This window comes from Panicum virgatum, chromosome 5K, assembly GCF_016808335.1.
Source record: "Panicum virgatum strain AP13 chromosome 5K, P.virgatum_v5, whole genome shotgun sequence".
Lineage (NCBI taxonomy): Eukaryota > Viridiplantae > Streptophyta > Magnoliopsida > Poales > Poaceae > Panicum > Panicum virgatum.
In genome coordinates this window covers 52,862,489-52,883,962 of record NC_053140.1, presented here as the reverse complement: position 1 = coordinate 52,883,962, position 21,474 = coordinate 52,862,489, and the positions used below count along the sequence as shown (strand labels likewise).

At 45.0% G+C, this 21,474-nt stretch overlaps 1 protein-coding gene across 1 annotated transcript; it reads right to left on the bottom strand.

The window, feature by feature from the left end:
- Positions 1–396: 396 nt before the first annotated feature.
- LOC120710235 (U-box domain-containing protein 70-like) lies at positions 397–21,335 on the bottom strand. Its single transcript, XM_039995884.1, has 5 exons — positions 21,022–21,335; positions 19,213–19,414; positions 18,902–19,081; positions 17,904–18,465; positions 397–485 (listed from the first exon to the last, which is right to left on the bottom strand). The coding sequence occupies exons 1-5, from the start codon at positions 21,318–21,320 to the stop codon at positions 397–399; spliced, it is 1,332 nt and encodes a 443-aa protein (XP_039851818.1). The 5' UTR covers positions 21,321–21,335.
- Positions 21,336–21,474: the final 139 nt, after the last annotated feature.

Genomic DNA, 21,474 nt, shown 5'->3' with positions numbered 1-21,474 from the left:
AATCATGACCTGTCGGCTCTGGCATATCAATGTTCTGATCATGCACCCTTGTTGCTCAAAACTGACTGCTCTCTCCCACACTTTTGCCGCTTTCGTTTTGAGAATTTTTGGCCTAAATGTGAGGGGTATCTTCAGGTGGTCCAAGAAGCTTGGAACACTCCTTTGCCGTGGTCCCATAGTGAGGTTGATGCTTTCCGATGCTTTGATTTCAAGCTGCGTAACACAGCTAAGGCCCTCCGGAGTTGGAGTTCCAAGCAGGTCGGGTCGGTGCGTTTGCAACTTGCCATCGCTAAGGAGATTGTCTACCGTTTGGAGGCGGCACAGGACCAAAGAATCCTTGCACCACATGAGATGGCGCTTCGTAGGAAAGCAAAGTTATGCTCCTTGGGCCTTGCCTCAATGCAAAGAACTCTTGTCAGGCAGCGCGCTCGCATCACTTACTTGGCGGAGGGCGATGCCAATACGAGATTTTTCCACTTGCAAGCCTGTCATAGAAGTCGCAAAAATCATATAACCAAGCTGTATTCAGATGATGCTATCCTGGTTAAGGAGGAGGATATGGCGAATCTGGCCTTCCAGCACTTCGACAACATACTGGGGTCCCGTGGGGAACAATACAATTTGATCAACTTTGAGAATCTGAACTTGCCTTCCGTCCGGGATCTACTTCTGGATCATTGCTTTAGTGACGACGAGGTCTGGCAAGCTATCATGGATATGCCCACTGATAAGGCCACAGGCCCTGATGGATTTATGGGATTATTCTTCAGAACAGCCTGGCAGGTGATCAAAGAGGATATTATGACGGCTTTCCAAGCCATCTGGTCGCTGGATGGGCGTAGCTTCTACTTAGTTTATCAAGCTTACCTAATCCTTCTCCGCAAGAAGCATGACGCTTTCTGTTTAGGTGACTTCCGGCCTATTAGCTTGATCCACAGCTTTGCAAAACTGCTCACCAAAGTGCTTGCGCGTCGCCTTGCGCCACATATGAAGGGGCTGGTTATGTCCAATCAGAGTGCTTTCATCCAAACTCGGCTCATCCATGACAATTATAAAGTTGTTCAGTTAACAGCGAAGCTACTACATCGAAGCAAAACGCCGAGTGCCCTACTAAAGGTCGATATTGCCAAAGCCTTTGATACAGTGAATTGGCATTTTTTGTTGGGCCTGATGGAACATCTTGGCTTCTCGCACCGATGGCTTGATTGGATCTCACTTATTCTATCCTCAGCCAGCACAAAGATCATATTAAATGGATCCCCTGGAAAAAGGATATGTCATGCCAGGGGCTTGCGCCAGGGTGACCCTCTCTCACCGTTGCTGTTTGTTTTGGTGATGGAAGGATTGAATGCTATGCTGAAGCTTGCGGACAGCCGCGGCCTCTTGCTCCAACTGCACCCCAAAATAAAGGAGAGAGCCTTCATGTACGCCGATGATGTGGTAATCTTTCTGTCGCCGACGCAACATGATTTGTTGCTCACTAGAGTGATCCTCGATATCTTTGCTGGGGCATCAGGTCTGAAAACAAATCTTTCCAAATGCACCATCTCACCGATCCAGTGCAACCTAGAAGCCACGGTAGCACTCTTGTGTCATTTCCCAGGCAAGATTGCCCCATTTCCTATCCAGTATTTGGGCATCCCTCTTGGGTTGACAAAGCTGAGCAAGTCTACTCTGCAGCCTCTAGTTGACAAGGTGGCTAACCGCCTACCAGCCTGGAAGGCTAATCTACTAAACCGTGCTGGTCGGGCTGTTCTCATCAAAAGCACCCTTTCCGCAATTCCAACACATACGGCCATGGCTGTGAATATTTCCTCTAGGGCAATCAAATGCATTGATAATATTAGGTGCGGTTTCCTCTGGACGGGTGCTAATTCGGCAAAAGGCGGGCACTGTTTACTGGCTTGGCCCAGAGTCTGCAGGCCGCCGGAACTAGGCGGGCTGGGCTTGGTTGATTTGCAGCGGTTTGGGTACGCACTACGCTTGAGATGGTTGTGGCTGAGGCGCACTGATGATACCCGGTCGTGGCATGATTTGCCGAATGAAAAGGAACAGGTGGTGGAAGCTATGTTCCAAGCCTCCATTTTTGTGGAGCTTGGTGATGGCAATAAAGCCCTGTTTTGGACTGATCGATGGCTTCAAGGTCAATCACTTGCCGATCTTGCACCATGTCTTTGTGCTGCAGTTAGCCCCAGAATTAAGAAACAAAGGACTGTTGCCCAAGCCCTGCACGAGGATGGCTGGATAAGGGACATCTCTGGTGCCCTAACCGTGCAGGTGATTATGGATTACCTGCTGGTATGGAACTTGACAAGAGATGTGCAATTAGTCCCTGGTCTCCCTGACAACATTTGTTGGAAGTGGACTTCTGAGAAATGCTACTCTACCTCCTCCGCCTACGCTGCATTCTTTATCGGGCAGCATCCGGTCCTTGGTGCCAAGGTACTACGCAAGACACGTGCACCGGCAAAGTGCAAGTTCTTCATTTGGCTTGGGCTGCACGATAGATGTTGGACAGCAAACAGGCGTAAGCGTCATGGTCTGCAGGAAGATGACTCATGCGCCCTATGATCTCAATCATCGGAGACCTTTGATCACTTAATGGTCGCTTGCCCTTTCTCTAGGGAACTCTGGTTCCGCTTATTTCGCAAAGTAGGATGGGGGGCAATCGCTCCTACCTTACATGACCATACACTGGCTGATTGGTGGCATACTGCGAGAAAGAGAATTCGGAAAGATATGCGTGCTGCCTTTGACTCGTTGGTTGTGTTGACGTGCTGGATAGTCTGTAAGGAGAGAAACAATAGAACTTTTGATCGATGTGTCAAAACTCTAGATGAAGTTCTAGCTTGGGTGGTCGATGAGATTTTGTTTTGGCTACAGGCGGGGTTTAGGTGCCTGGAATATTGTTTAATTCCTTTAGGTTCGACAGCAGGTCGCACAGTTGTACCAGTGTAGCTTTCTAGGGTATGGTGGGATGGTTTCCCTTCTCCGAAACCACTCCCTCTTCTTTTGTATTCAAAACTCTTCCCCTCTTAATGAAAAACGTGCTCAGACACGGTCGCGAAAAAAATCAATCATAAACCACACGCATATGTCCAGATGTATGATGCAATAGATAATATTTTTCTATGTGAGGTATGGGTCTCAAGATGAACTTATAAACACAACCTGAGGCCTATTTATGTGAAGAACTGAAAGATAGACATGGGGAGATGGATGGACGTCTTCTTAGTCCATCATGCAAAGACTTTTCTACATATGTAGAGAGATAGTAGTGCCAAATCTAGTGTAGCTTAGATTCTCAGTTCTTGTTAGTGGTTAAACTCTAGATATTAAATGTGCCGGATCTAATCTTAGGCTCTCGGATCCCAGTTCTTATCATTGTGGTTAAATCAGGTTCATAATTTGCCATTTGAATACAGTTACGTGCTTTTCTTTGTATAGTTGCATGAAAATTAGTTAAGCAATCATTTACAAATGATGGCATGTGAGCACATCTGCAGATGGGACAGATCTACTATTTTAGGCCCAAGCTTGGTAGAATTAATATAAGTAAATAAATATATATAATCTTATACCTTTCTTTATTTCTCCAAATTTTGGCATTTTATAAAGGTTGCAGCATATTAGAAAAAAAATGAAGAAATAGCATATGAGTTTACTAGTAATGTAAACTAAAAGGAGGATTTTAAGAATAAAATTCCGCACCAACCTGTGAGTGATTTATGCTAAAACATGGGGTAAGCTTCAAGCAAAATAAATGAATCGGGCCTAATGCAACTGACAATTTAGAGCCTTTTGCTAACATAATAATATTTTCTAGGGTGATAATGTAATGTTCTTGGTGATGGCGATGGCAACAATATTACAGACCCATAAGTAAGCATAACCATTCTAAACAAGTAGCAGGCTAGCAGCATACAATACTTCTATTGATATTGTTAGATCATGACGTCCATTGAGTTCTTGATTTCAGCCGAAGGGACTGCCATACTGCATTTTTACACATATATATTTGCAATAGAAGTTGCAAAAGCTCACAACGTGCAAGATAGGTAGTATTATGCACTTTTGAGCACTTGAGTGAGTACACCAAGATGTATGTGTTGATGATCTAACAAGAAAGAACGAACTCTATTGATCATTATTCACATAAATATATCCTGATAGATCACTATCTGAAATATATGTCAACATATCAAGTGAAATGTGATACATGTTGTGTGGTTGGTGAGAGACTTTGATGCCAAATCTATGACCTTTTGAAGACAGTAAGCAAAAGGTACAGCTCAAAGTTGTCGTAAGTTTACCTGCCCTAATCATTCATTCTCAGTTTGACCCCCTTTTGATTCTAGAAAGCTTAGTCTGAAGCCTTGCGTAAAAAACTGATTGTGTTTGTATTCACGTTAATTCCACGTTCATTAATTTAATTCTTTTATGACTGAAGTAAGGTATAGGCACTAGGCAAGTCTTTCTCTCATCACACTCGTGTATACACAGTTATGACTATTAACCATCTTTGAATCCTAGGTCAAAAGTAGTTTGAAGGTGTCCCACAAGTTTTTGTTAATCTGATAAATAAAGATAATGGAGTACACGCTTCGTGAGAACCCACAATCTGAATGATACAAATATACTTTCCCAGGGAATGCAAAAGAGGGAAGAGGATGATGGGATTCTTACATGTTTCAGGTGATGTGAGCACGGGTGATGACACTAGTACAGGATAGTCATTAGCTTCACTGGTCAAAAAAGGTACCTATCCTGAGCATGCCTTCAGATATCTTTCTGAAAATGAGGCTGCAGCAAGTGGGCTCTGGATTCGTTGCAATACCACTTTCATTGATGACTTGATGTATATCCACAACTCAACTACAATATCGTAGACTTCATTGTGCCCATTAATCATCTAGAAGACTAGAACAAGTGGCAAACCGACAGTTGGAATAATTGTTTTGGAATAAAACTCCGTGTCACTGTAATAAAGGATCACAATAGAAAACCAGCATGACCGTCATGTGTCCATATGAGGTCATTCAGTCACGACACAGGCCACGATACTGAAAGTGATTATATCCTTTTCTTAAAGGAAGCCACAGCCCACAGAAATCTTCCCAAAGTAAGCTGATTTGGACAAGAAACCATTAGAAATCCAGAGTGTTGCAGAATAGTTTGGACGCACACACCGTTAGCCACTTATCTGTCATTACTAGTATAAAACTATAAAGTAGCACATGAGCGTTACACCATATTTTTATGATCATGTCAAAGTTATACGGGTGGTTGCCTAACATTCATTTCATCGGTGTATACATGCATGCAGTTATAGATGTGCTGAGTTGTTTACCTCATAATCTTTTAAAACTATGCTTGTTACAGATTGCGACCATATCTTAACTCGTTGAAAATTGATGTCGACTGCGGCCTTGGGCCTAGGAGACGATTCATCCAACATTTCAGCATCACAAGAGTATGCAGATGACCAAAGTGGGGCTGAAATTCTGGAATCCAGAAGCTGTTCAACGAATAGGCAGGGCTGAAGCCCCGTCCGGCGGAAGCCTCTCGGCGCGCGGCTCGATCGGACGCGGGGGATGCCGCAGCAACCGATAGCGTTGGCGGCCCATGGTACCCATCGCTACCAGCTCAGGTCGCGCCGTCGTCTCCTAGCACGATTTGTCGTAGGACGTGTCCGCGATGCCGCCTCACGGCGTGCCGGTGTCGCGCGGCCGCCGCCTCCTCTCCTCCCGCTCCTGCGTTGCTTTGTGTCTGTGTCAGTGTGTGGAGGAAGGAAGATTCCGTGGAGTTTTGTGGGCCGCCGCCGCCTCTGCCTTTGCCGCCCTCCTCTTCTCGGCGGTTTTTTTTTATTTTTTTATTTTTGTTTTTTATAAAAATATATTTTCGTTTTCAAAATTTACAGGAATATACCTCGGCCGCCCCGCTGTCGGACGGCCGGGATCTGGTCGCCCTGCTGCGGGGCGACAGGGTTTTTCTGCAAAAAATTTCGCGGAGAATTTGCGCTGAAGCCCCTGGAGGACCGGTCGCACGACAGCGGGGCGGCCGGCCCCCCAGGCCGCCCGGCAGCGGGGCGGCAGGCCCCGGCCGCCCGGTAGCGGGGCGACCGCCTCCCCCGGCCCTATATAAGGGGTTGGCTGCCCCCCACCCCCTCATTTGCCTCACTAAAAATCCAGAAAAAAAGAAAAGAGAGGGAGGGAGGGAGAGGCAAAGCGGCGAAGCCTTGTCGGATTTTCAAGCCGGCGACTGCAGGTAACTAAAATTTTCTACACTTTACAAATAGATTATGTTGTAATTATTTTTGTTGACACAGTAGATTAGCAATCAGTTACTATAGTGAGTAAGGTCAAAACCATATTTCTAGTTTAGGTGTAGTTACTTGTAGTGATTAGCGTTGACACATTAGATTAGCAATCATTTTAATTAATGTTAGTAGTGATTAGTGTTAGATTAAGGATTTAGGTTCGGTTATGTATGGATATGTATTTGAACCAGATGATAGCATGTAACAATATAATTTTATTATGTATGTATGTGTAGTTGAACCAGATGGTAGCATGTAACAATATAATTTCGTTATGTATGGACATATAGTGTGGTACGATGGTACTATTTAATTTAGATGTGTGTGATTGTATTGCATTGTTTTGATCTTACGTGGTAGGTATGGCCGGGGTTACTCCTGCATTGCTGGACCCAACAATAGACTCGGGTCACCGGTCATTTCTTGCTGTGGTTCAGCACCAACAACTCAACGTGCTGCGTCCACGTCCACCTGCAGAGTTGGTTCCTGTAGACCCACGATGGGTGCCTAGGTGATATGTCGTCTATTTTCTGTTTTCGTCCGTTATACATTTCATTATATAATGTACTAACGTTTATGCACTATATGATGCAAGCTGAGTGAGGCAGGTCTTCTTACCGTGGCTCGTCTTGCTAAGAGTGCCTTGATGAAGCTAGACAGGTCTCTACTTTCAGCTCTCGTTGACAGATGGAGACCTGAGACACACACGTTCCACCTCCCTTGTGGCGAGATGGCACCGACCCTGCAGGACGTTGCGATGCTGCTTGGCCTTCCTATCACCGGGGACGCTGTCGGGCCCCGCGTGGTACCTTCTACGTGGTTGGAGGACCTTGAGCAACGTTTTGTAGGTGTTGCCACCACGATTGATCCTGAAGACTTCAATGAGCACCCACAGTCGAAAGGCCCTTCGAAGTCATTGCTCCTACAGTTCCAGGTACAACTTCCTACAAAACGATGTGTTGATGCATTTTATAGCTTTGAAATACCTCATGTGTTTCTTATTCTCAATGTTCGTACTTCATTGCAGCCGGACCTATCGGCAGCCGATGCTGATGACTACAGCGTGACTAGATCACTCGAGGCATACCTGTTGTGATTGTTTGGGTACATCATGTTCAACAACTCATACGGCCACTGTGTGGATAGGGTGCTTGTGCCCTACGCACAGGAGATCGCCGATGCAGATGAAGATGCCATACCCTTATATAGTTGGGGTTCAGCGATTCTTGCATGCACATATCGTGGACTCTGCAAGGCATCACGGCAAAATGATCGCAATGCTGTCCTAACGGGGTGCCCAATTCTACTACAGCTTTAGTCTTACGAGAGGATTGCTATCGGTCGTCCCATGATTGATCAGTCACCATACAAACCGAATATGTACGGTGACACGGAGGACGATAGGCCCACCATGGGAACTCTCTGGTACTCTCGACAGGTATGGACCCGATAAAAGTTTACATTCTATGCATACTATGGTCATACATTGTTCCCTCAATACATTCGTTATGGACACATAATTTTTATTTTTGCAGAAAACATGAGCACATGTACAGACCCGGCGGTCTTATCCTGAGTTTGTCATAGCATTTGATCGATTGACCCCAGAAGATATTGTGTGGGAGCCATACAGACCTTCAGCTATAGCCACACGTGCACCGCTTGGGATATTTTCAGTTTGCACACAGGACCAGAGCCTATGGATGACTACTGCAGCTTTGGTGTACGACGTTGCAGTTGAGGCCCACTGCCCGGACAGAGTCATGAGGCAGTTTTGTCAACGTCAGTCTTTCCCTGTGCGTATAAGTCCCCATGTACTAATAACGTGTCACTAATTTCTATTTAACGTGTAGTTTGTCAAGGGCTGGACATCCTTTCTCCATCATGTGGGTCACTAGGTTACAACCGTGGGTGGCTGCGTGGGATAATGCAGACGAGCAGTTGGTTAAGGACACCGGTCCACACATTGAGGCTTCGTTTAGGGCGTACCTGACCTTGTACAAACATAAAACTCGTTGCCGCTTGACGTATGCTGACATGCATCCACAGCCGCATGTTGCGACTTCGCAGGATGGCTATGCCCAACACAGGGATGAGGCACTAGCTGGGACGGTGAATAAATATTGACGGCATTTTCAATCTTTTAAGATTTGTGGACTAAGTTTTCTTGGTTGCAGTTCGAAATGTGTAGGTTGCTTGAATTAGATTGCTCACTGAATGTAATGAGGATTCATGACGGGTCTACGATGAGCATACCGGCGCAACTCGAGGCCTAGACCACTCAACGTGATAGAGCCCGAGGCATCCTTTAGGCCTTTGGTACGCGGACGGTGTACGAGGATTCCTACGGATCGTCGCAAGCGTCCACGTCGGTTCCTTGTGGTGTCGTAGTGCAGCAGCCTCCCCCATACCACCCACAGTACGAAGGTATGGTGTGATATTTATCGATCCGTATGTTTGTAGGCAATATTTAAGTACGACTCCACACAGGCTACGGGTACCCCGGTTCTCAGCCCTATGGAGGGTCAGGTGCCTCGCAAGGGGCTCCGTTTCAAGGAACCCAGTTTACCTCTATGACACCAGCTGCAGGGACTTTAGGTAAATATGTGGTGCATAATTTTTTTTGCTTATATTTTATGATCGAATGCTCATACATTACTATTTACACTCAGGATCACAACAGTTCACCGGAGCGGGACCTTCTTCGTATCACCCTATGCCGCCACCAGAAGGATATCAAGGAGTTTATTTCTATCCACCACCACCTCCAACACAGGGTACGTACAATCATTTGTATGGAATTGCATTCACCTATTTAACATTGCTTAAAAAAGGTTTTTTGTGATCTGTAGGGTGGTCTCGAGACAACGACGAGGCCTCCTTTGATGACTTTACATGGTTGTTTGCTACGCCTGCCCAGGACGATGATCCCAACTTGCATACACCTCTGGCTCAGTTACGCCGTCCTGCCAGAGACGTGAGGCCACCGGACCGTCATATCTACCCTACAGATCACGTACACACACAATGTAAGAGAGGTCGGCACGGTATGGGTGGTTAGTTGTTGCCACTTGTTTCTCTATTGTTATTATGGACCTGTCGTCTTGGTTTTCATATTTTGTACTCAAACTTCGTTTATGCTACCTTGCAATGCAAGCACACTTTTGCAGTACCAATGAACTGTTAGACCATTATATGTTATATGAATAGTATTACGACAAACCGAGATTTTTTTTTGAATTTTTGGTGAAGCAAACGAGGGCCGGCGGCCTCTGGGAGGTGGTCGCCCCGCTGCCGGGCGGCCGGGGCCTGCCGCCCTACTGCCGGGCGACCGGTCCTCCAGGGGCCTCAGCGCAAATTCTCAGCGAAATTTTTTGTAGAAATGCCCCTGCCGCCCCACAGCGGGGCGACCAGGTCCCCTGGAGGAAATATATTTTTGTAAAAAACAAAAATAAAAAAAATAAAAAATAAAAAAACCGCCCTCTTCTTGCGGTTTTGCAGATGGAAGTTTTGGTGGGCTACGGCTCTCGAAGTAGTGGGCTTTCTCCTCCTTCAAGGAGAGCTTCAGCCGCTTTCAAAGTAGCGGAGCTTTCGCTGGGCTGTTCTCCGGTGATTTTCGTTCCGAAATGTTAAGTGCTGTCAATAAGTTTGTGAACCTGTCGATTTGTTGGTGGTTTGTTTTCTGAAAGTAAAAAAGAAAATGTTTTTGGCACCAACATGCGTGTGGGGAAAACGAGGTTGCCCGCGATTTAGCATCACATGTTTAATGGAATCACTTATTCCCATTAAAAAAATTGTTTGGATCCTGTAGCACACATAAATCACAAAGGGTTACAAATCAGGGCACATGTGTTAATGAAAGTAACCCATACTTTTGGGGCATCTATTGGTCGCTATTTCTGCGAATTGTGGCGGATATATGGCAGATGATTGTTACGAGCGAGCGCGTGGGATCTTAATCTGAAAATCTGTCAGCCGGCTCTGAGCACCGCGTCTCTTCCCCTCCCCAGCCTCGCCACCGCATGAGAGGGTCGCCGGAAGTCCGGCAGCAGCGAGGAGCTCCACAGCATCTTTCCCATTTCCCCTTCTTCTAGATGTAGATCGAGTTGTCATGTTGGTGGCAGCGGTGGCGCAGGCATCTGCAGGGCGCCGGCGGCGAGCCGGGCGTGGATCCCTGCGGTGGGGGCACGGTGGTTTACGGCGCGGCTCCCCACGGTGGGGGTGGCCCGGCGGAGCGACGCGGACCAATAGGTGAGGGGAGGGGTTCGAACCATGGTTGCGGCATTCCCACCAAAGGAGCACACCACTACACCACGCTACAACTTGTGGTATAGTATGAAACTTAACTCTATTCGAACTGTGTTAGACCGTCCAACCGGTTTATCTCGGTTCAGTTGCACAGCTGATCTTTTAGGCGGACCAAACCGGTAAAGGCTGCGGTTTTCGAGTTAACCGGTTATCCCGATTCAGTCGCACAGCTGATCTTTTTAGGCGGACCGAACAGGTAAAGGCTGCGGTTCCCGAGTTAACCGGTCGGACCGGCCAGTTCGGTCCTAATAACTAGGCCGGCGGCTCTCGTCGCACGCAAAGTCTCTCTCCTTAGCTGAGCTCAAGGTTGAAGACGTCTTCTTCGCTCCTCTAGCCACCGTCATGGGGGCTTTGCCTCTATCTGCCAATGCCATGGGGGCTTTGCCTCCGGCTGCCGCCTCTCGCCGTGGCTTGCTTTTTGGTATGTAGCTTCTCGGGCGAAAGCCTAGTTTGTGTTGGTGATGATGGTACCGTGGGTATCATTTTTCTTGTTGAAGACATCACCGTGGGGACCTCAATCTGAAGGGACAAATCCAGGTGAAAACCAAAGAATCAATTAAGTAGTTCGGACGGCGGCGGCATCTTAATATTGCTCTCCGCTTGAGACGTCGTCTCCGAGTCCTTGATAGCGACGGAAAGGCACACGACCATCGACGATCTTTACATCAAAAGTTTCTAAGAAGACAATTGATGTGAGATTTATATTTCGACTTGAGGATCAGGGGTTGAAGGAAGGACTAGAAAAAGATTGAAACTTAGTCTTTCGTTTTCTTTTTTATTTCTTCCTTTCTTGTCTTTTGTGTTACTCGGTTGGAGGTTTGGAGTCTAAGTACTCGTGTAAACTTCTGACTTTATGGTCAAATTTGTTCTTTATAGTCGTACATGTGAATGTTCAAGACCAAAACTTCCTCTAATCTTAAAAAAAATGAGCGAGCGCATGGGAAAGCTATTGGACCATAAATGGAGGCTCGTTACTTCGTTGCCGAAGCTGGAGGCCCATTTGGAAACCGGAGTTGTTTTAACATTTTCTGATTTTTAGAAACATTTGTAATTATTTAAAAAAAGTTCCGAGACATTTCAAAAATATAGAAAACAATTTCAAAAGGTCCAAATTTTGAAATAATTTCCTAGTTTTCTGGAAATATTTGTAATTATTCTGAAAGAAGGTTTCGATACAATTCAAATTGTTGAACACAATTCAAAATGCTCCGGATTTTCAAATTTTCTAGTGTTTTAGAAACAACTCTTAAAGTTACCAAATATTAAAAAATATTCTGAGACATATCAAAATGTTTAACAAAATTTTATGGGCCGACGGGCTTATACTAGAGTAGTGAATCATCAGCATAAAAAAAAGAAGGAAAAGCTCGACCAGCTTAATATGAGCCGATGGGCTAAAATAGGCCTCGAAAACTGACCCAACAGCATGGGCGCGGGAGCATGAAAAAAAAAAGCTTGTGTGACGCATTGGCGCGCAGTAGTGCGCGATGAATAGAGGCCGTGATATTTTCCGCCAAAAAAGAATGAAAATAATCATAAGCATGTTCATGATGAAGATGATGTTAGTATTGATCTCCACCGGGCCAGTCCAACGACTGGGCCAATCTTGACTCGCGTCCTGATCGGGAACGCCCAGCCCAATATGAGGCTGGTGGGCCCCTGTCGCGCAGCCCTATAAAGTGGAGGTGGAGATTAGAGGCTCGGGGAACGAGGTTTGCCGCCGCTACAGTTTCCCACCGTCCAAACCCTAACCCGATCTAGAGAGGGGGCCGTCAGCGACGGGAAGCACCACTGTGCCGCGCCGTCACCGCCACCGGCACCGCCATCCACAACTCCTGCGACCCGCTGCGTCAACGGCCCTCACCGACCTGGCCATCGCCACCGCGATGTCTCTGCGCCCTGCGTCGCTGCCCTAGAGCAGTCCTTCCCCAACGAACCAGTGATGGCAAGGTCGAATTCCTCAAGAATCATTGAGTACTCCCACTCGATCTACTACTAGTTGATCCAAAAGAACTAACAATGGTATCAAGAGCCTTCTCTAGTGAGTAGACTGAGTTGGAAGAGAGTGTTTCGAACTCGAATCGAGAGAATCAAAGGACAGATCGAAAGACACAGATCGGGTTTTGAACCAACCCTAACCCTAGCAAAGGAAGAGGCGGCGGGACTCACCTAGGTCTCTGCGGAGCCGCATGGGACAGCACAGAGCGCCGGCTCGCCGGGGCTCGGTACCCAGAGGAGCCGCCGCTGCCCGCCGTCGGGACGTCCGAGGTGTGCGTGCGCGGGCTCGCTAGAAAGGGCGCTGTCACCGGCGAGAGAGCCGCGGCAGCGCTGCCACCTCCTTCCCTGGCCATCCATGGCCGCCGCCGCTTGTTGGAGGAAAAGAAAGGGGGAAAGAAGACGGGTCACTGGCCATGGGCCGGTGGCAGGGCTGCGGCCACGTGCGGGCGGCGCTGCTCCTCACAGCCGCCGGCAAAGGGGGGGAGGGCCGCAGTGGCGCGGCGCCCCTCCGGCCGCTTTGGCCGCCGCCGCTCGGTGCGCAGAAAGGATGGAAGAGGAGAAATGGTTTAGGGTTTGGGGCAGCTGACCGGCGACGCCTGTTTTGCCCGGCCGGAATCAATGGAGGACCGTCGGATTTCATCCGACAGCCCTGAGCGACGCGTGCGGTTTTGGGCCAGATGAGGCTCAGGGGGGTCCGCAACCGGGCCGAATTCCTGGCCCAGGCCCAGGTTGCGGCCTAGGCGCGGGGGAGCGCGCCGCGCACTCGCGGGCCGTGGGCCACGCTCCGCTGTGGGCCGCTGGCTGGCTCACTGGGCCTCCCAGCACAGTACTAAAGTTCAACAGATTTTCAACATTTTTTTCCAGAGGCATTTTGAATGATATTTAGATGGTTTTGTTCACAGTTTGTTCTCCATTCAATTTTGCACCAACATGTATATTGCTTAGGAGAATAAAAGAGTACAGTAATGCCTTTGGACATAGAATTTTACATGTTTCCGCTGCAAAGTAAAGGTCTCGTCGTCTATTTAAATTAGAACCAACGTGACAATTTAAATAGAGGAGAAGAAAGATATTAGTTTAAAGTTAATTATGATATTGTTATTTTCTGACCAACGTTGATGATAACAATATTATAATTTCATTGTGATTTCAAGTTCAATGTAACTCTCTGACATTTTTGCATCAAAGTGATCAATTTTCAGAGAATTGAGAAAAAAAAGAAAAGCTTCTGAAAGAAAGAAAATATTTTCTGCTGCAATAAAGAAAGATAAACTCATATGAGTTTTCCCTGTGGGAAAAAGGTGCCCTTAAGTTTAAGGTTAAGAAAAGCTTCCACTGTTGTATGTCAAAGAAAGAATGTTTTGTCACCTTTTTGTCATTGTAAGTGTCAAGTTGAGTATTAGTTTGCTCTTTAAAGAAAAGAAATTTAAAGTTTATTATGATGTTGTCATTTTCTGACCAAAGTTGATGATGGCAATATTATAATTTTTATTCTAGTCATGTGTTCTATTTCTGCCCAACGGTGATATAGAATTGAAAGTAAAGGAAAGTTGTATGTTTTAATTTTGACCAACGTTAAATTAAGACATACAATTCTTCCCAAGTAGAGAGAAATTAACAGACAAAAGTTGATTCCGTTCAACGCTACAGATAAAGCTTTGATGTTACTCAGCTTGAGGTTAAGAAAGAAAAGTGCTTGTTTCATTATGACTTTTAGTTGATATGGAAAAGAGATGCAACTGTTTTCGAAAAGGTTTTGGTTTCTCTCACTAAAGTTTTGCGAATATTGTAATTCGTTAAATTTTCTGATTAAATTGGAACCAACGAGAAGGTTTAATCAGAAAAGAAAGTATATGTGCATATTTTTAGTCATTGTGACCAAAATTTTATCTCTATAAAGTGTTATCTTGTCCTTCAACAGTAAAGATAATAGTTGAAATGAGTTTGACGCACGTTCAATTTGACCAACGTTGAATTAAACATGCGTTGCAAATGCCTTTGATGTTTTATACCGCATGTCGGAAAAGTTTTTGTCACTTATATCCTGCATGACAGGAAAAGTTGTGACGACTCATGTGCTATTTGAGTATCACATAAAAGTAAAGAAGTCTGGGGGGAGCTCTTAAAGTTATCCCAACAATTCTCATGCACTACTATAGTGGCATGTTGGATAGTGACTTGAAAAGAATCGAAGGATAAAAAGAAAGTTGTATGCGAACCAAGATTGCAAGCATGACTTGCAAAAGTATAGCATAATGAAGAACTTGATGAGTTCTTGAAAGTGCAACAAATCAAGAACTCTGAGGACCTCTTGAAAAAGAACGAGGAAATGGTACTTCCATTATTTTGTATGACTTAGTCATATGAATAAAGTTCTAATAATCAAAGGCTCCTCGTTCACAAGTGTTAAAAATAGTTTCGAAATTATGGCAGCAAAGTTTGTGCCATATTTCGAGGGGGAGCAAGATTAGAAAGACAAGAAAGATTAAAATTTAGAGAGAATTTTCCCCGCAAAGTTAAATGCGATGCATTTTAAAAACAAGGATGATCTATCAAAGTGAATATGACCGAAAAAGGAGTACAACGGTCATAATGTTGATACCCCAACCATGAAAATAAACAAGATTCTTGGAGTTTTTCAGCTCTAAATAGAAAGAAAAGAAAGTTGGGGCTCAAAACACCCGAAAGAAAAGGTGGTTCTTAAAGCACCCTTTGAGGCTTGTAAAGAACAAACCCAAACAAAAGTTTGAAGATATTCCATCTTTGCAATAGATGGGATAATCTAGGGAGTAAAGTATGCCGAGAACTAAGGCTTGAAAAGAAGTGGGACTGTATGTTCACTCCTATGATTCAAGCACTGAAATTGTCTCAACATATGTTTTGACGTTGTATGAATGTCATAAATTGAGTTGTCTCATTCATCGACGTGGCGAGAAGCCATGGAAGATATAATGAGACCTAAAAGTTCCAAATTTATTTTGGAACATAGAATAAGTTCCTAATGGAGCCAAGACAGTAGGCTATAATGGGTCTACAAGATTGAAACGTGACTCCTGAGGGAATATGAAAAGTTGCTAAGCACGACTTATGATAAAAAGTTTTGTGCAAAGAAAAGAATAAGTTATAATGAGGCATTTTATTCAGTCTCATAAAAGGATTCTTTTAGAATCATAATGCAATTGAGGGCATACTGCTTTTAGAATTGCATCAGATGGATGTTGGAGCAATATCTCCCGACGGAGATTTGCACAAGAAAGTATATACATGACATAACCAAAATGGTTTTGTTGTGAAAAGAAAAGAATATTGCGATACCACTTGATGATATCAGATCATAGAATAGTAGTATCTAAAGTTTTATGAGAACAAAGAAAAGTTGGGTTTTAAGTAAAGGTCAATGCAAAATGACAATTTGCAAATATGCAAAGTTCAAAAGATGGGAAATCCTTTTCCTGAAAAGGTTCAAAGAAGGTTATTTTGATCTCTAGTTTTGATAAGAATAATCTCGGTGAAGAATCATTCGCTCTAGGAAAGGAAATTCACCGGAATAAAAGAAAAAGAGGGTATCAGGACTATCGCAGAGAGCATACTTAGACAAGAGTTCTAAAAGATATATAGTATGCATGCGAGTAAGGCTACGCCTGTCCTATTGTCAAGGGTAATAGGTTTGGAATTTTCAAGATTCCAGGAACAGTTATATGATCGATCAAAAGAAATGGTTCTATGTGCTTCAGCTGTTGGAAGCAAAATTAGTGCTCAAAAGAATTTATCCTGACATAGTGCAAGTATCCGGGATATTTTGGCAGAAGTCCAGTCCAGCAATAGATCGCTGGAATGGAGTTATAGAATGTATTGCAATTTTGCAAAATATTGTCTGCCTCATGCTATTTAAGAAAGAAACATTTACTCTCAAAAGATTGTGAGTAAAAAGAATCAAGTTTTGGCGAGTTTAATGAAGCCCACAGTAGTAGCTAACACTCGAGTTTGGAGTTTTATTGTGGAAAAGCTCCAAAGCAAAATAGTTGTGATATTGTGGGTCGTGTACCCAAAGTTTAGCATTATATGAGGCTACAGGACAGGCAAAATGGTTAAGGAAATCATTACCCGGAATTGATAATGGTAGACAACAGCAATATACCATTCGAATGTTTTCACTCCTATTGCAACATGTCAAGTGTGTTGCCAAATACATTGACAATGAGTTATATGTTGCAAAGGAGAAAATCCAGAATCATATGAAATCATGGAGCACCAAAATATCAAGCAAGTGCTTGCGGATCCGCTTACCAAAGGCCTACCGCCCAAGTCGACATGGGTTTTACGGGAGGCCTACGATTTCTGGATTTCTAAAGGGCCCAAAGAAAGGTTAAGGTCTTGTTTCAATACAGAAAGGTACATTGTGGCTGTTAAGTCTGACGGTAACTAATAACCGTCATGATGAGGTACGCTCTACGTACTGATCTGCAATGAGATGAGGCCAATAGCAAAGCAACTAAAGAGAAAGTAAAGAGTTAAGTTCAAATTGAGAAACTTTAAAGTACAAAGGTGAGATCGAGGGGGAGAATGTTAGTATTGATCTCCACCGGGCCAGTCCAACGACTGGGCCAATCTTGACTCGCGTCCTGATCGGGGACGCCCAGCCCAATATGAGGTTGGTGGGCCCCTGTCGCGTAGCCCTATAAAGTGGAGGTGGGGATTAGAGGCTTGGGGAACGAGGTTTGCCGCCGCTACAGTTTCCCACCGTCCAAACCCTAACCCGATCTAGAGAGGGGGACGTCAGCGACGGGAAGCACCACTGTGCCGCGCCATCACCGCCACCGGCGCCGCCATCCACAACTCCTACGACCCGCTGCGTCAACGGCCCTCACCGACCTCGCCATCGCCACCGCGACGCCTCTGCGCCCTGCGTCGCTGCCCTAGAGCAGTCCTTCCCCAACGAACCAGTGATGGCAAGGTCGAATTCCTCAAGAATCAGTGAGTACTCCCACTCGATCTACTGCTACTTGATCCGAAAGAACTAACAGATGAAGCATAAACATACATACAGACCCAGCCTTCGCATCTGCGTAACTTCTTGTGACTCAATTCATATATGCAATGCCGCCCCCCGGAACCTCAGCTAGCTACCACAAGTCCACAAACTGATCTTGAGAGGAAAGAAGCATGGATCCCAGCACAGGACGCACTGCGGTTACAAGGTCTGGCCGATCTCTTCTCATGTCACTGCTGCATCGCAGGCCCAGGCGTATCATCTTCACCGCGTCGAGCTTTGACTTACCATCCAGCTCCAGCTTAGCATCCACCAGCTGCTCACATATCATCTCTGTCTCGCCATCCTCACCTAGTTTTTCTAGCACGCGAGCTCTGATATGCTCTGGACCTCGCCCCGTGACTAGCTGCAGCATCACGATGCCCAGAGCGTAGACGTCAGACTGAGGGGTGAGCCTGTCACTCCGGATGAATTCCGGGTCCATGTAGTACGGGGTGCCAAACGCAGGAGTAACATGGCCCGGTGTTGCTGTGGCTCGTATAACGCAACGCGCGGGATAGTCCAAAGTCGTCGAGCTTGCAGACGTACTCCGCGTCGAAAAGGATGTTGCATGGCTTGAGGTCACCGTGAGCGATGGGATCAGGCCTGGCGCTGTGGAGGAACTCGAGAGCAGAGCAGATGCCGTGCCGGTGGCTACACGGACTCTTTCTTCCCATGGGAACGGTTCCTTTTCGAGGCGACCTTCAAGGGTGCCGTTTGGTAAGAACTCGTAAACAAGGGCGCGCCTTCCGCTGCATGCTCCAACGAGGGTGACCAGGTTCTCATGTCTGGTCTTTCTTAGGATCTCGACCTGCATGTTTCAGGCTGCTGTCACGGACAAGATATATATATATATATATATATATATATATATATATATATATATATATATATATATATATATATATATATTGGTTGTCTGAAAATTATAAGCACTACTTAAAGGGCACATGGCATATATCCATGGAGAACAAGAGAGACATGGAAGCTGTTGTGAAATCAAGAAAAGAAAAGGAGCAACGTGCAGTGCCGCAGCCAGTGAACAAAGGTCAGCTAAGCTATAAGCGTTGAAAGCCTGCTACCTCTGTTATATTTTCTCCAGCTATTGCTATGTCAATTTATAGATTGAAATGTTCCAAAGTAATCCCTTTCACTGTTTGCCAGTGCGGTAATAATTTTTTTTTTGATACCGTGTGGTAATAATTAGCAGCGTGCTATCTAGTATTAGTAGTCTCGTTTGTAGTTACCTCTTGGTTGAACTCCCGCTCTCCTTGCCAACTTCCATAATTGTTAATCTTTATAGCAACTGTCTTGTTCCGAATTTTGGCCTTGTAGACACTGCCATAGGCACCTCGTCCGAGATCTGTCCCATTCTCAATCGCATCATCAACCTCTGAAGGATTGAACTCGCAGAACATCAGTGTAAGCTGCAGGCATGCATTAAAAAAAATCAGAAGACGAGGGAATCAAGTGGTGATGTTTAGTTTGCACTACAAAATATCTTCTATTGGGGATTTTAACGGGTTAGCAAGCTTGAAGGTAGCTTTTCTATACTCACAGAAGATCTTTCCATTGATGTGTACAGCACGCCAATATGAAGCTCTTTTATAACTGAAGCTACTCCATCATCATCCACCACATCATAGTATATTGCACCTTGTGCAAGATTAAATTTTCCTGTGCCGCCAACAATTGCCCACTCCCCCTTGGGATTCCCTTGCTCGATCATTCCTGTTACGACAAGCGTGGAACCCGGGTAGCTTGACGCATACATGCAACAATCAGTTGATGCACAAAGTTATTTTTGGTGTACCCAAAGGGGGCACAAGTAGTGCAGAGAACAGCATGGAAGTTCGTTCAAACACTACACCAGAACGGAATTACCTTGGCGGTCAAAAACCACCAAGGAAAATACAAAAAACCGCCAAGGAAATGATCGTTGGCGGCGGTTTGTCCGCCAAGCAAATGTGATTGACGGCAAAACTTTCATTGAGCCAAGAAAATGTTATGACCGCCAAGGATATAATTTTCCATGGCGGCTATAAACCGACAAGTAAATGACATTCCTTGGCAGTCAAAAACCGCCAAGTAAATTTCTTTTCTTGGAGAATGCTTTTCCGCCAAGTGAATATCTTTCGTTGGCTGACATTAGCCGCAAGGTAACTTGATTTTCTTGGCAGCCGCTAATAGCCAAGGAATTATGGTTTAACTTGGCGTTGTAGCCGCCAAGTTTATTCTAATTTCTTGTCTCCCTGCCACCGCCAAGTTAATTCTGTTTCACCTATTGTTACATTGGCCAAGGAAATGTTTTCAAAGAATCAGAATAATATAACAAAATAATGGGTTGACAGCCACAATTCAATAGGTCCAATTTTGATTATATGATATTAGAAGTGATATACAGATCATATTGGAACATCCATTTGTTCATCACAAGTCCATCTTGATGATTAGAATGCAAACTTTGCTTGATGTGAGTATGGTGATGATTTTCATGTACCTATAATATAAGGACTAAAACAACTCTTATGTGCACTCATTCCATGGTTGCATGTGTATTTTATCCTTGTATTAACACTAAGAACAGGATGACGTATGTTGTGCAAAAACCATCTGCACATGCCATCATGATATTTGTACATCATATGTAAATTTTATAAATAATTGCAGAACTTTAGAGGTCCGTTTGGATCCAGTACTAAACTTTAGGCCTAAAGTTTAGTCCATTACATGATCCAAACAAGTGGACTAATATGTAGACTAAAGTTTAGTTCTCCCTAACTAACTAAAGTTTAGTCTATTAGTCCTCAAATACATCTAATTTGGACTAAACCAATATGCGAACTGCGAAAAAGACCAAACTACTACTCACAATGCGCATGTAGGCACATCAATAACCCAACGGTAAAAAGATACTACTTAATTGTGTCCCACCTAAAGTTTAATCCTTGGATCTAAATAGTATGGATTAAAGTTTAGTGCCAGATGATCAAAACAGTATCTAAGGTGTGCTTCAATTTGATAAAAACTAATTATTAAAATATAATATAACACTAGCAAAAATATATTAGCGCACTTTCCTTGGCGGTTCAACAAAAAAGCGCCAAGGAAATGGTAATTTTTCTTGGTGGTTTAAAAAACCGCCAAGGTAACTATAAATTTCCTTGGCCGCTTCCAAAATCCACCATGAAATTATATTTCTTTGGCCATTAGTAGAAACCGCCAAGGAAACAATATATTCCTTGGCGGCTAAAATTCGGCCGCCAAGGTAATCTGTGGCCGCCAAGCCAATTCCATTCTGGTGTAGTGAGAGCCATGAAAGTAGTTACTGTACAACCAATAGTGTGTACAACCGGAACGTACGTGCCATGAGCCATCCAAGAAGACGATGCTGCAAGAAAGGAACCAGCTGCCGCGTTCGTCGTCTTTGCCCGTCTGCATATGATGGCCTCGCGCACGAGCGACCATGTTAGCTTTGCTGGGATCTGGGCCATCGTAGATAGGCCAGTCATTAACCACGGTAACACCAAATAATCCTTTGCCGCTTGGCTTTAGCACCCTCCTTTGGTTCCGCCTTGCCCCATCATGCTCCTGGTCCAAATACAAGACGAGGTAGAGCTGTTCTTGCCTGAAGGCATGCTGCAGGGGAGGACTGGCCATGGCCATGATGCCTGCTGCGAGTGGGATGATGTGCGTGCGTTCCGCGGCTAGGAATGAGGGAGGTTGCCTGCTGGGTTCTTTGTGCATGAACCTTGCATTGACAGAATCAATTCCACACGCTTTGACGAAATCGAATGGAAGTAAGTGGCAGTAGTTGTGT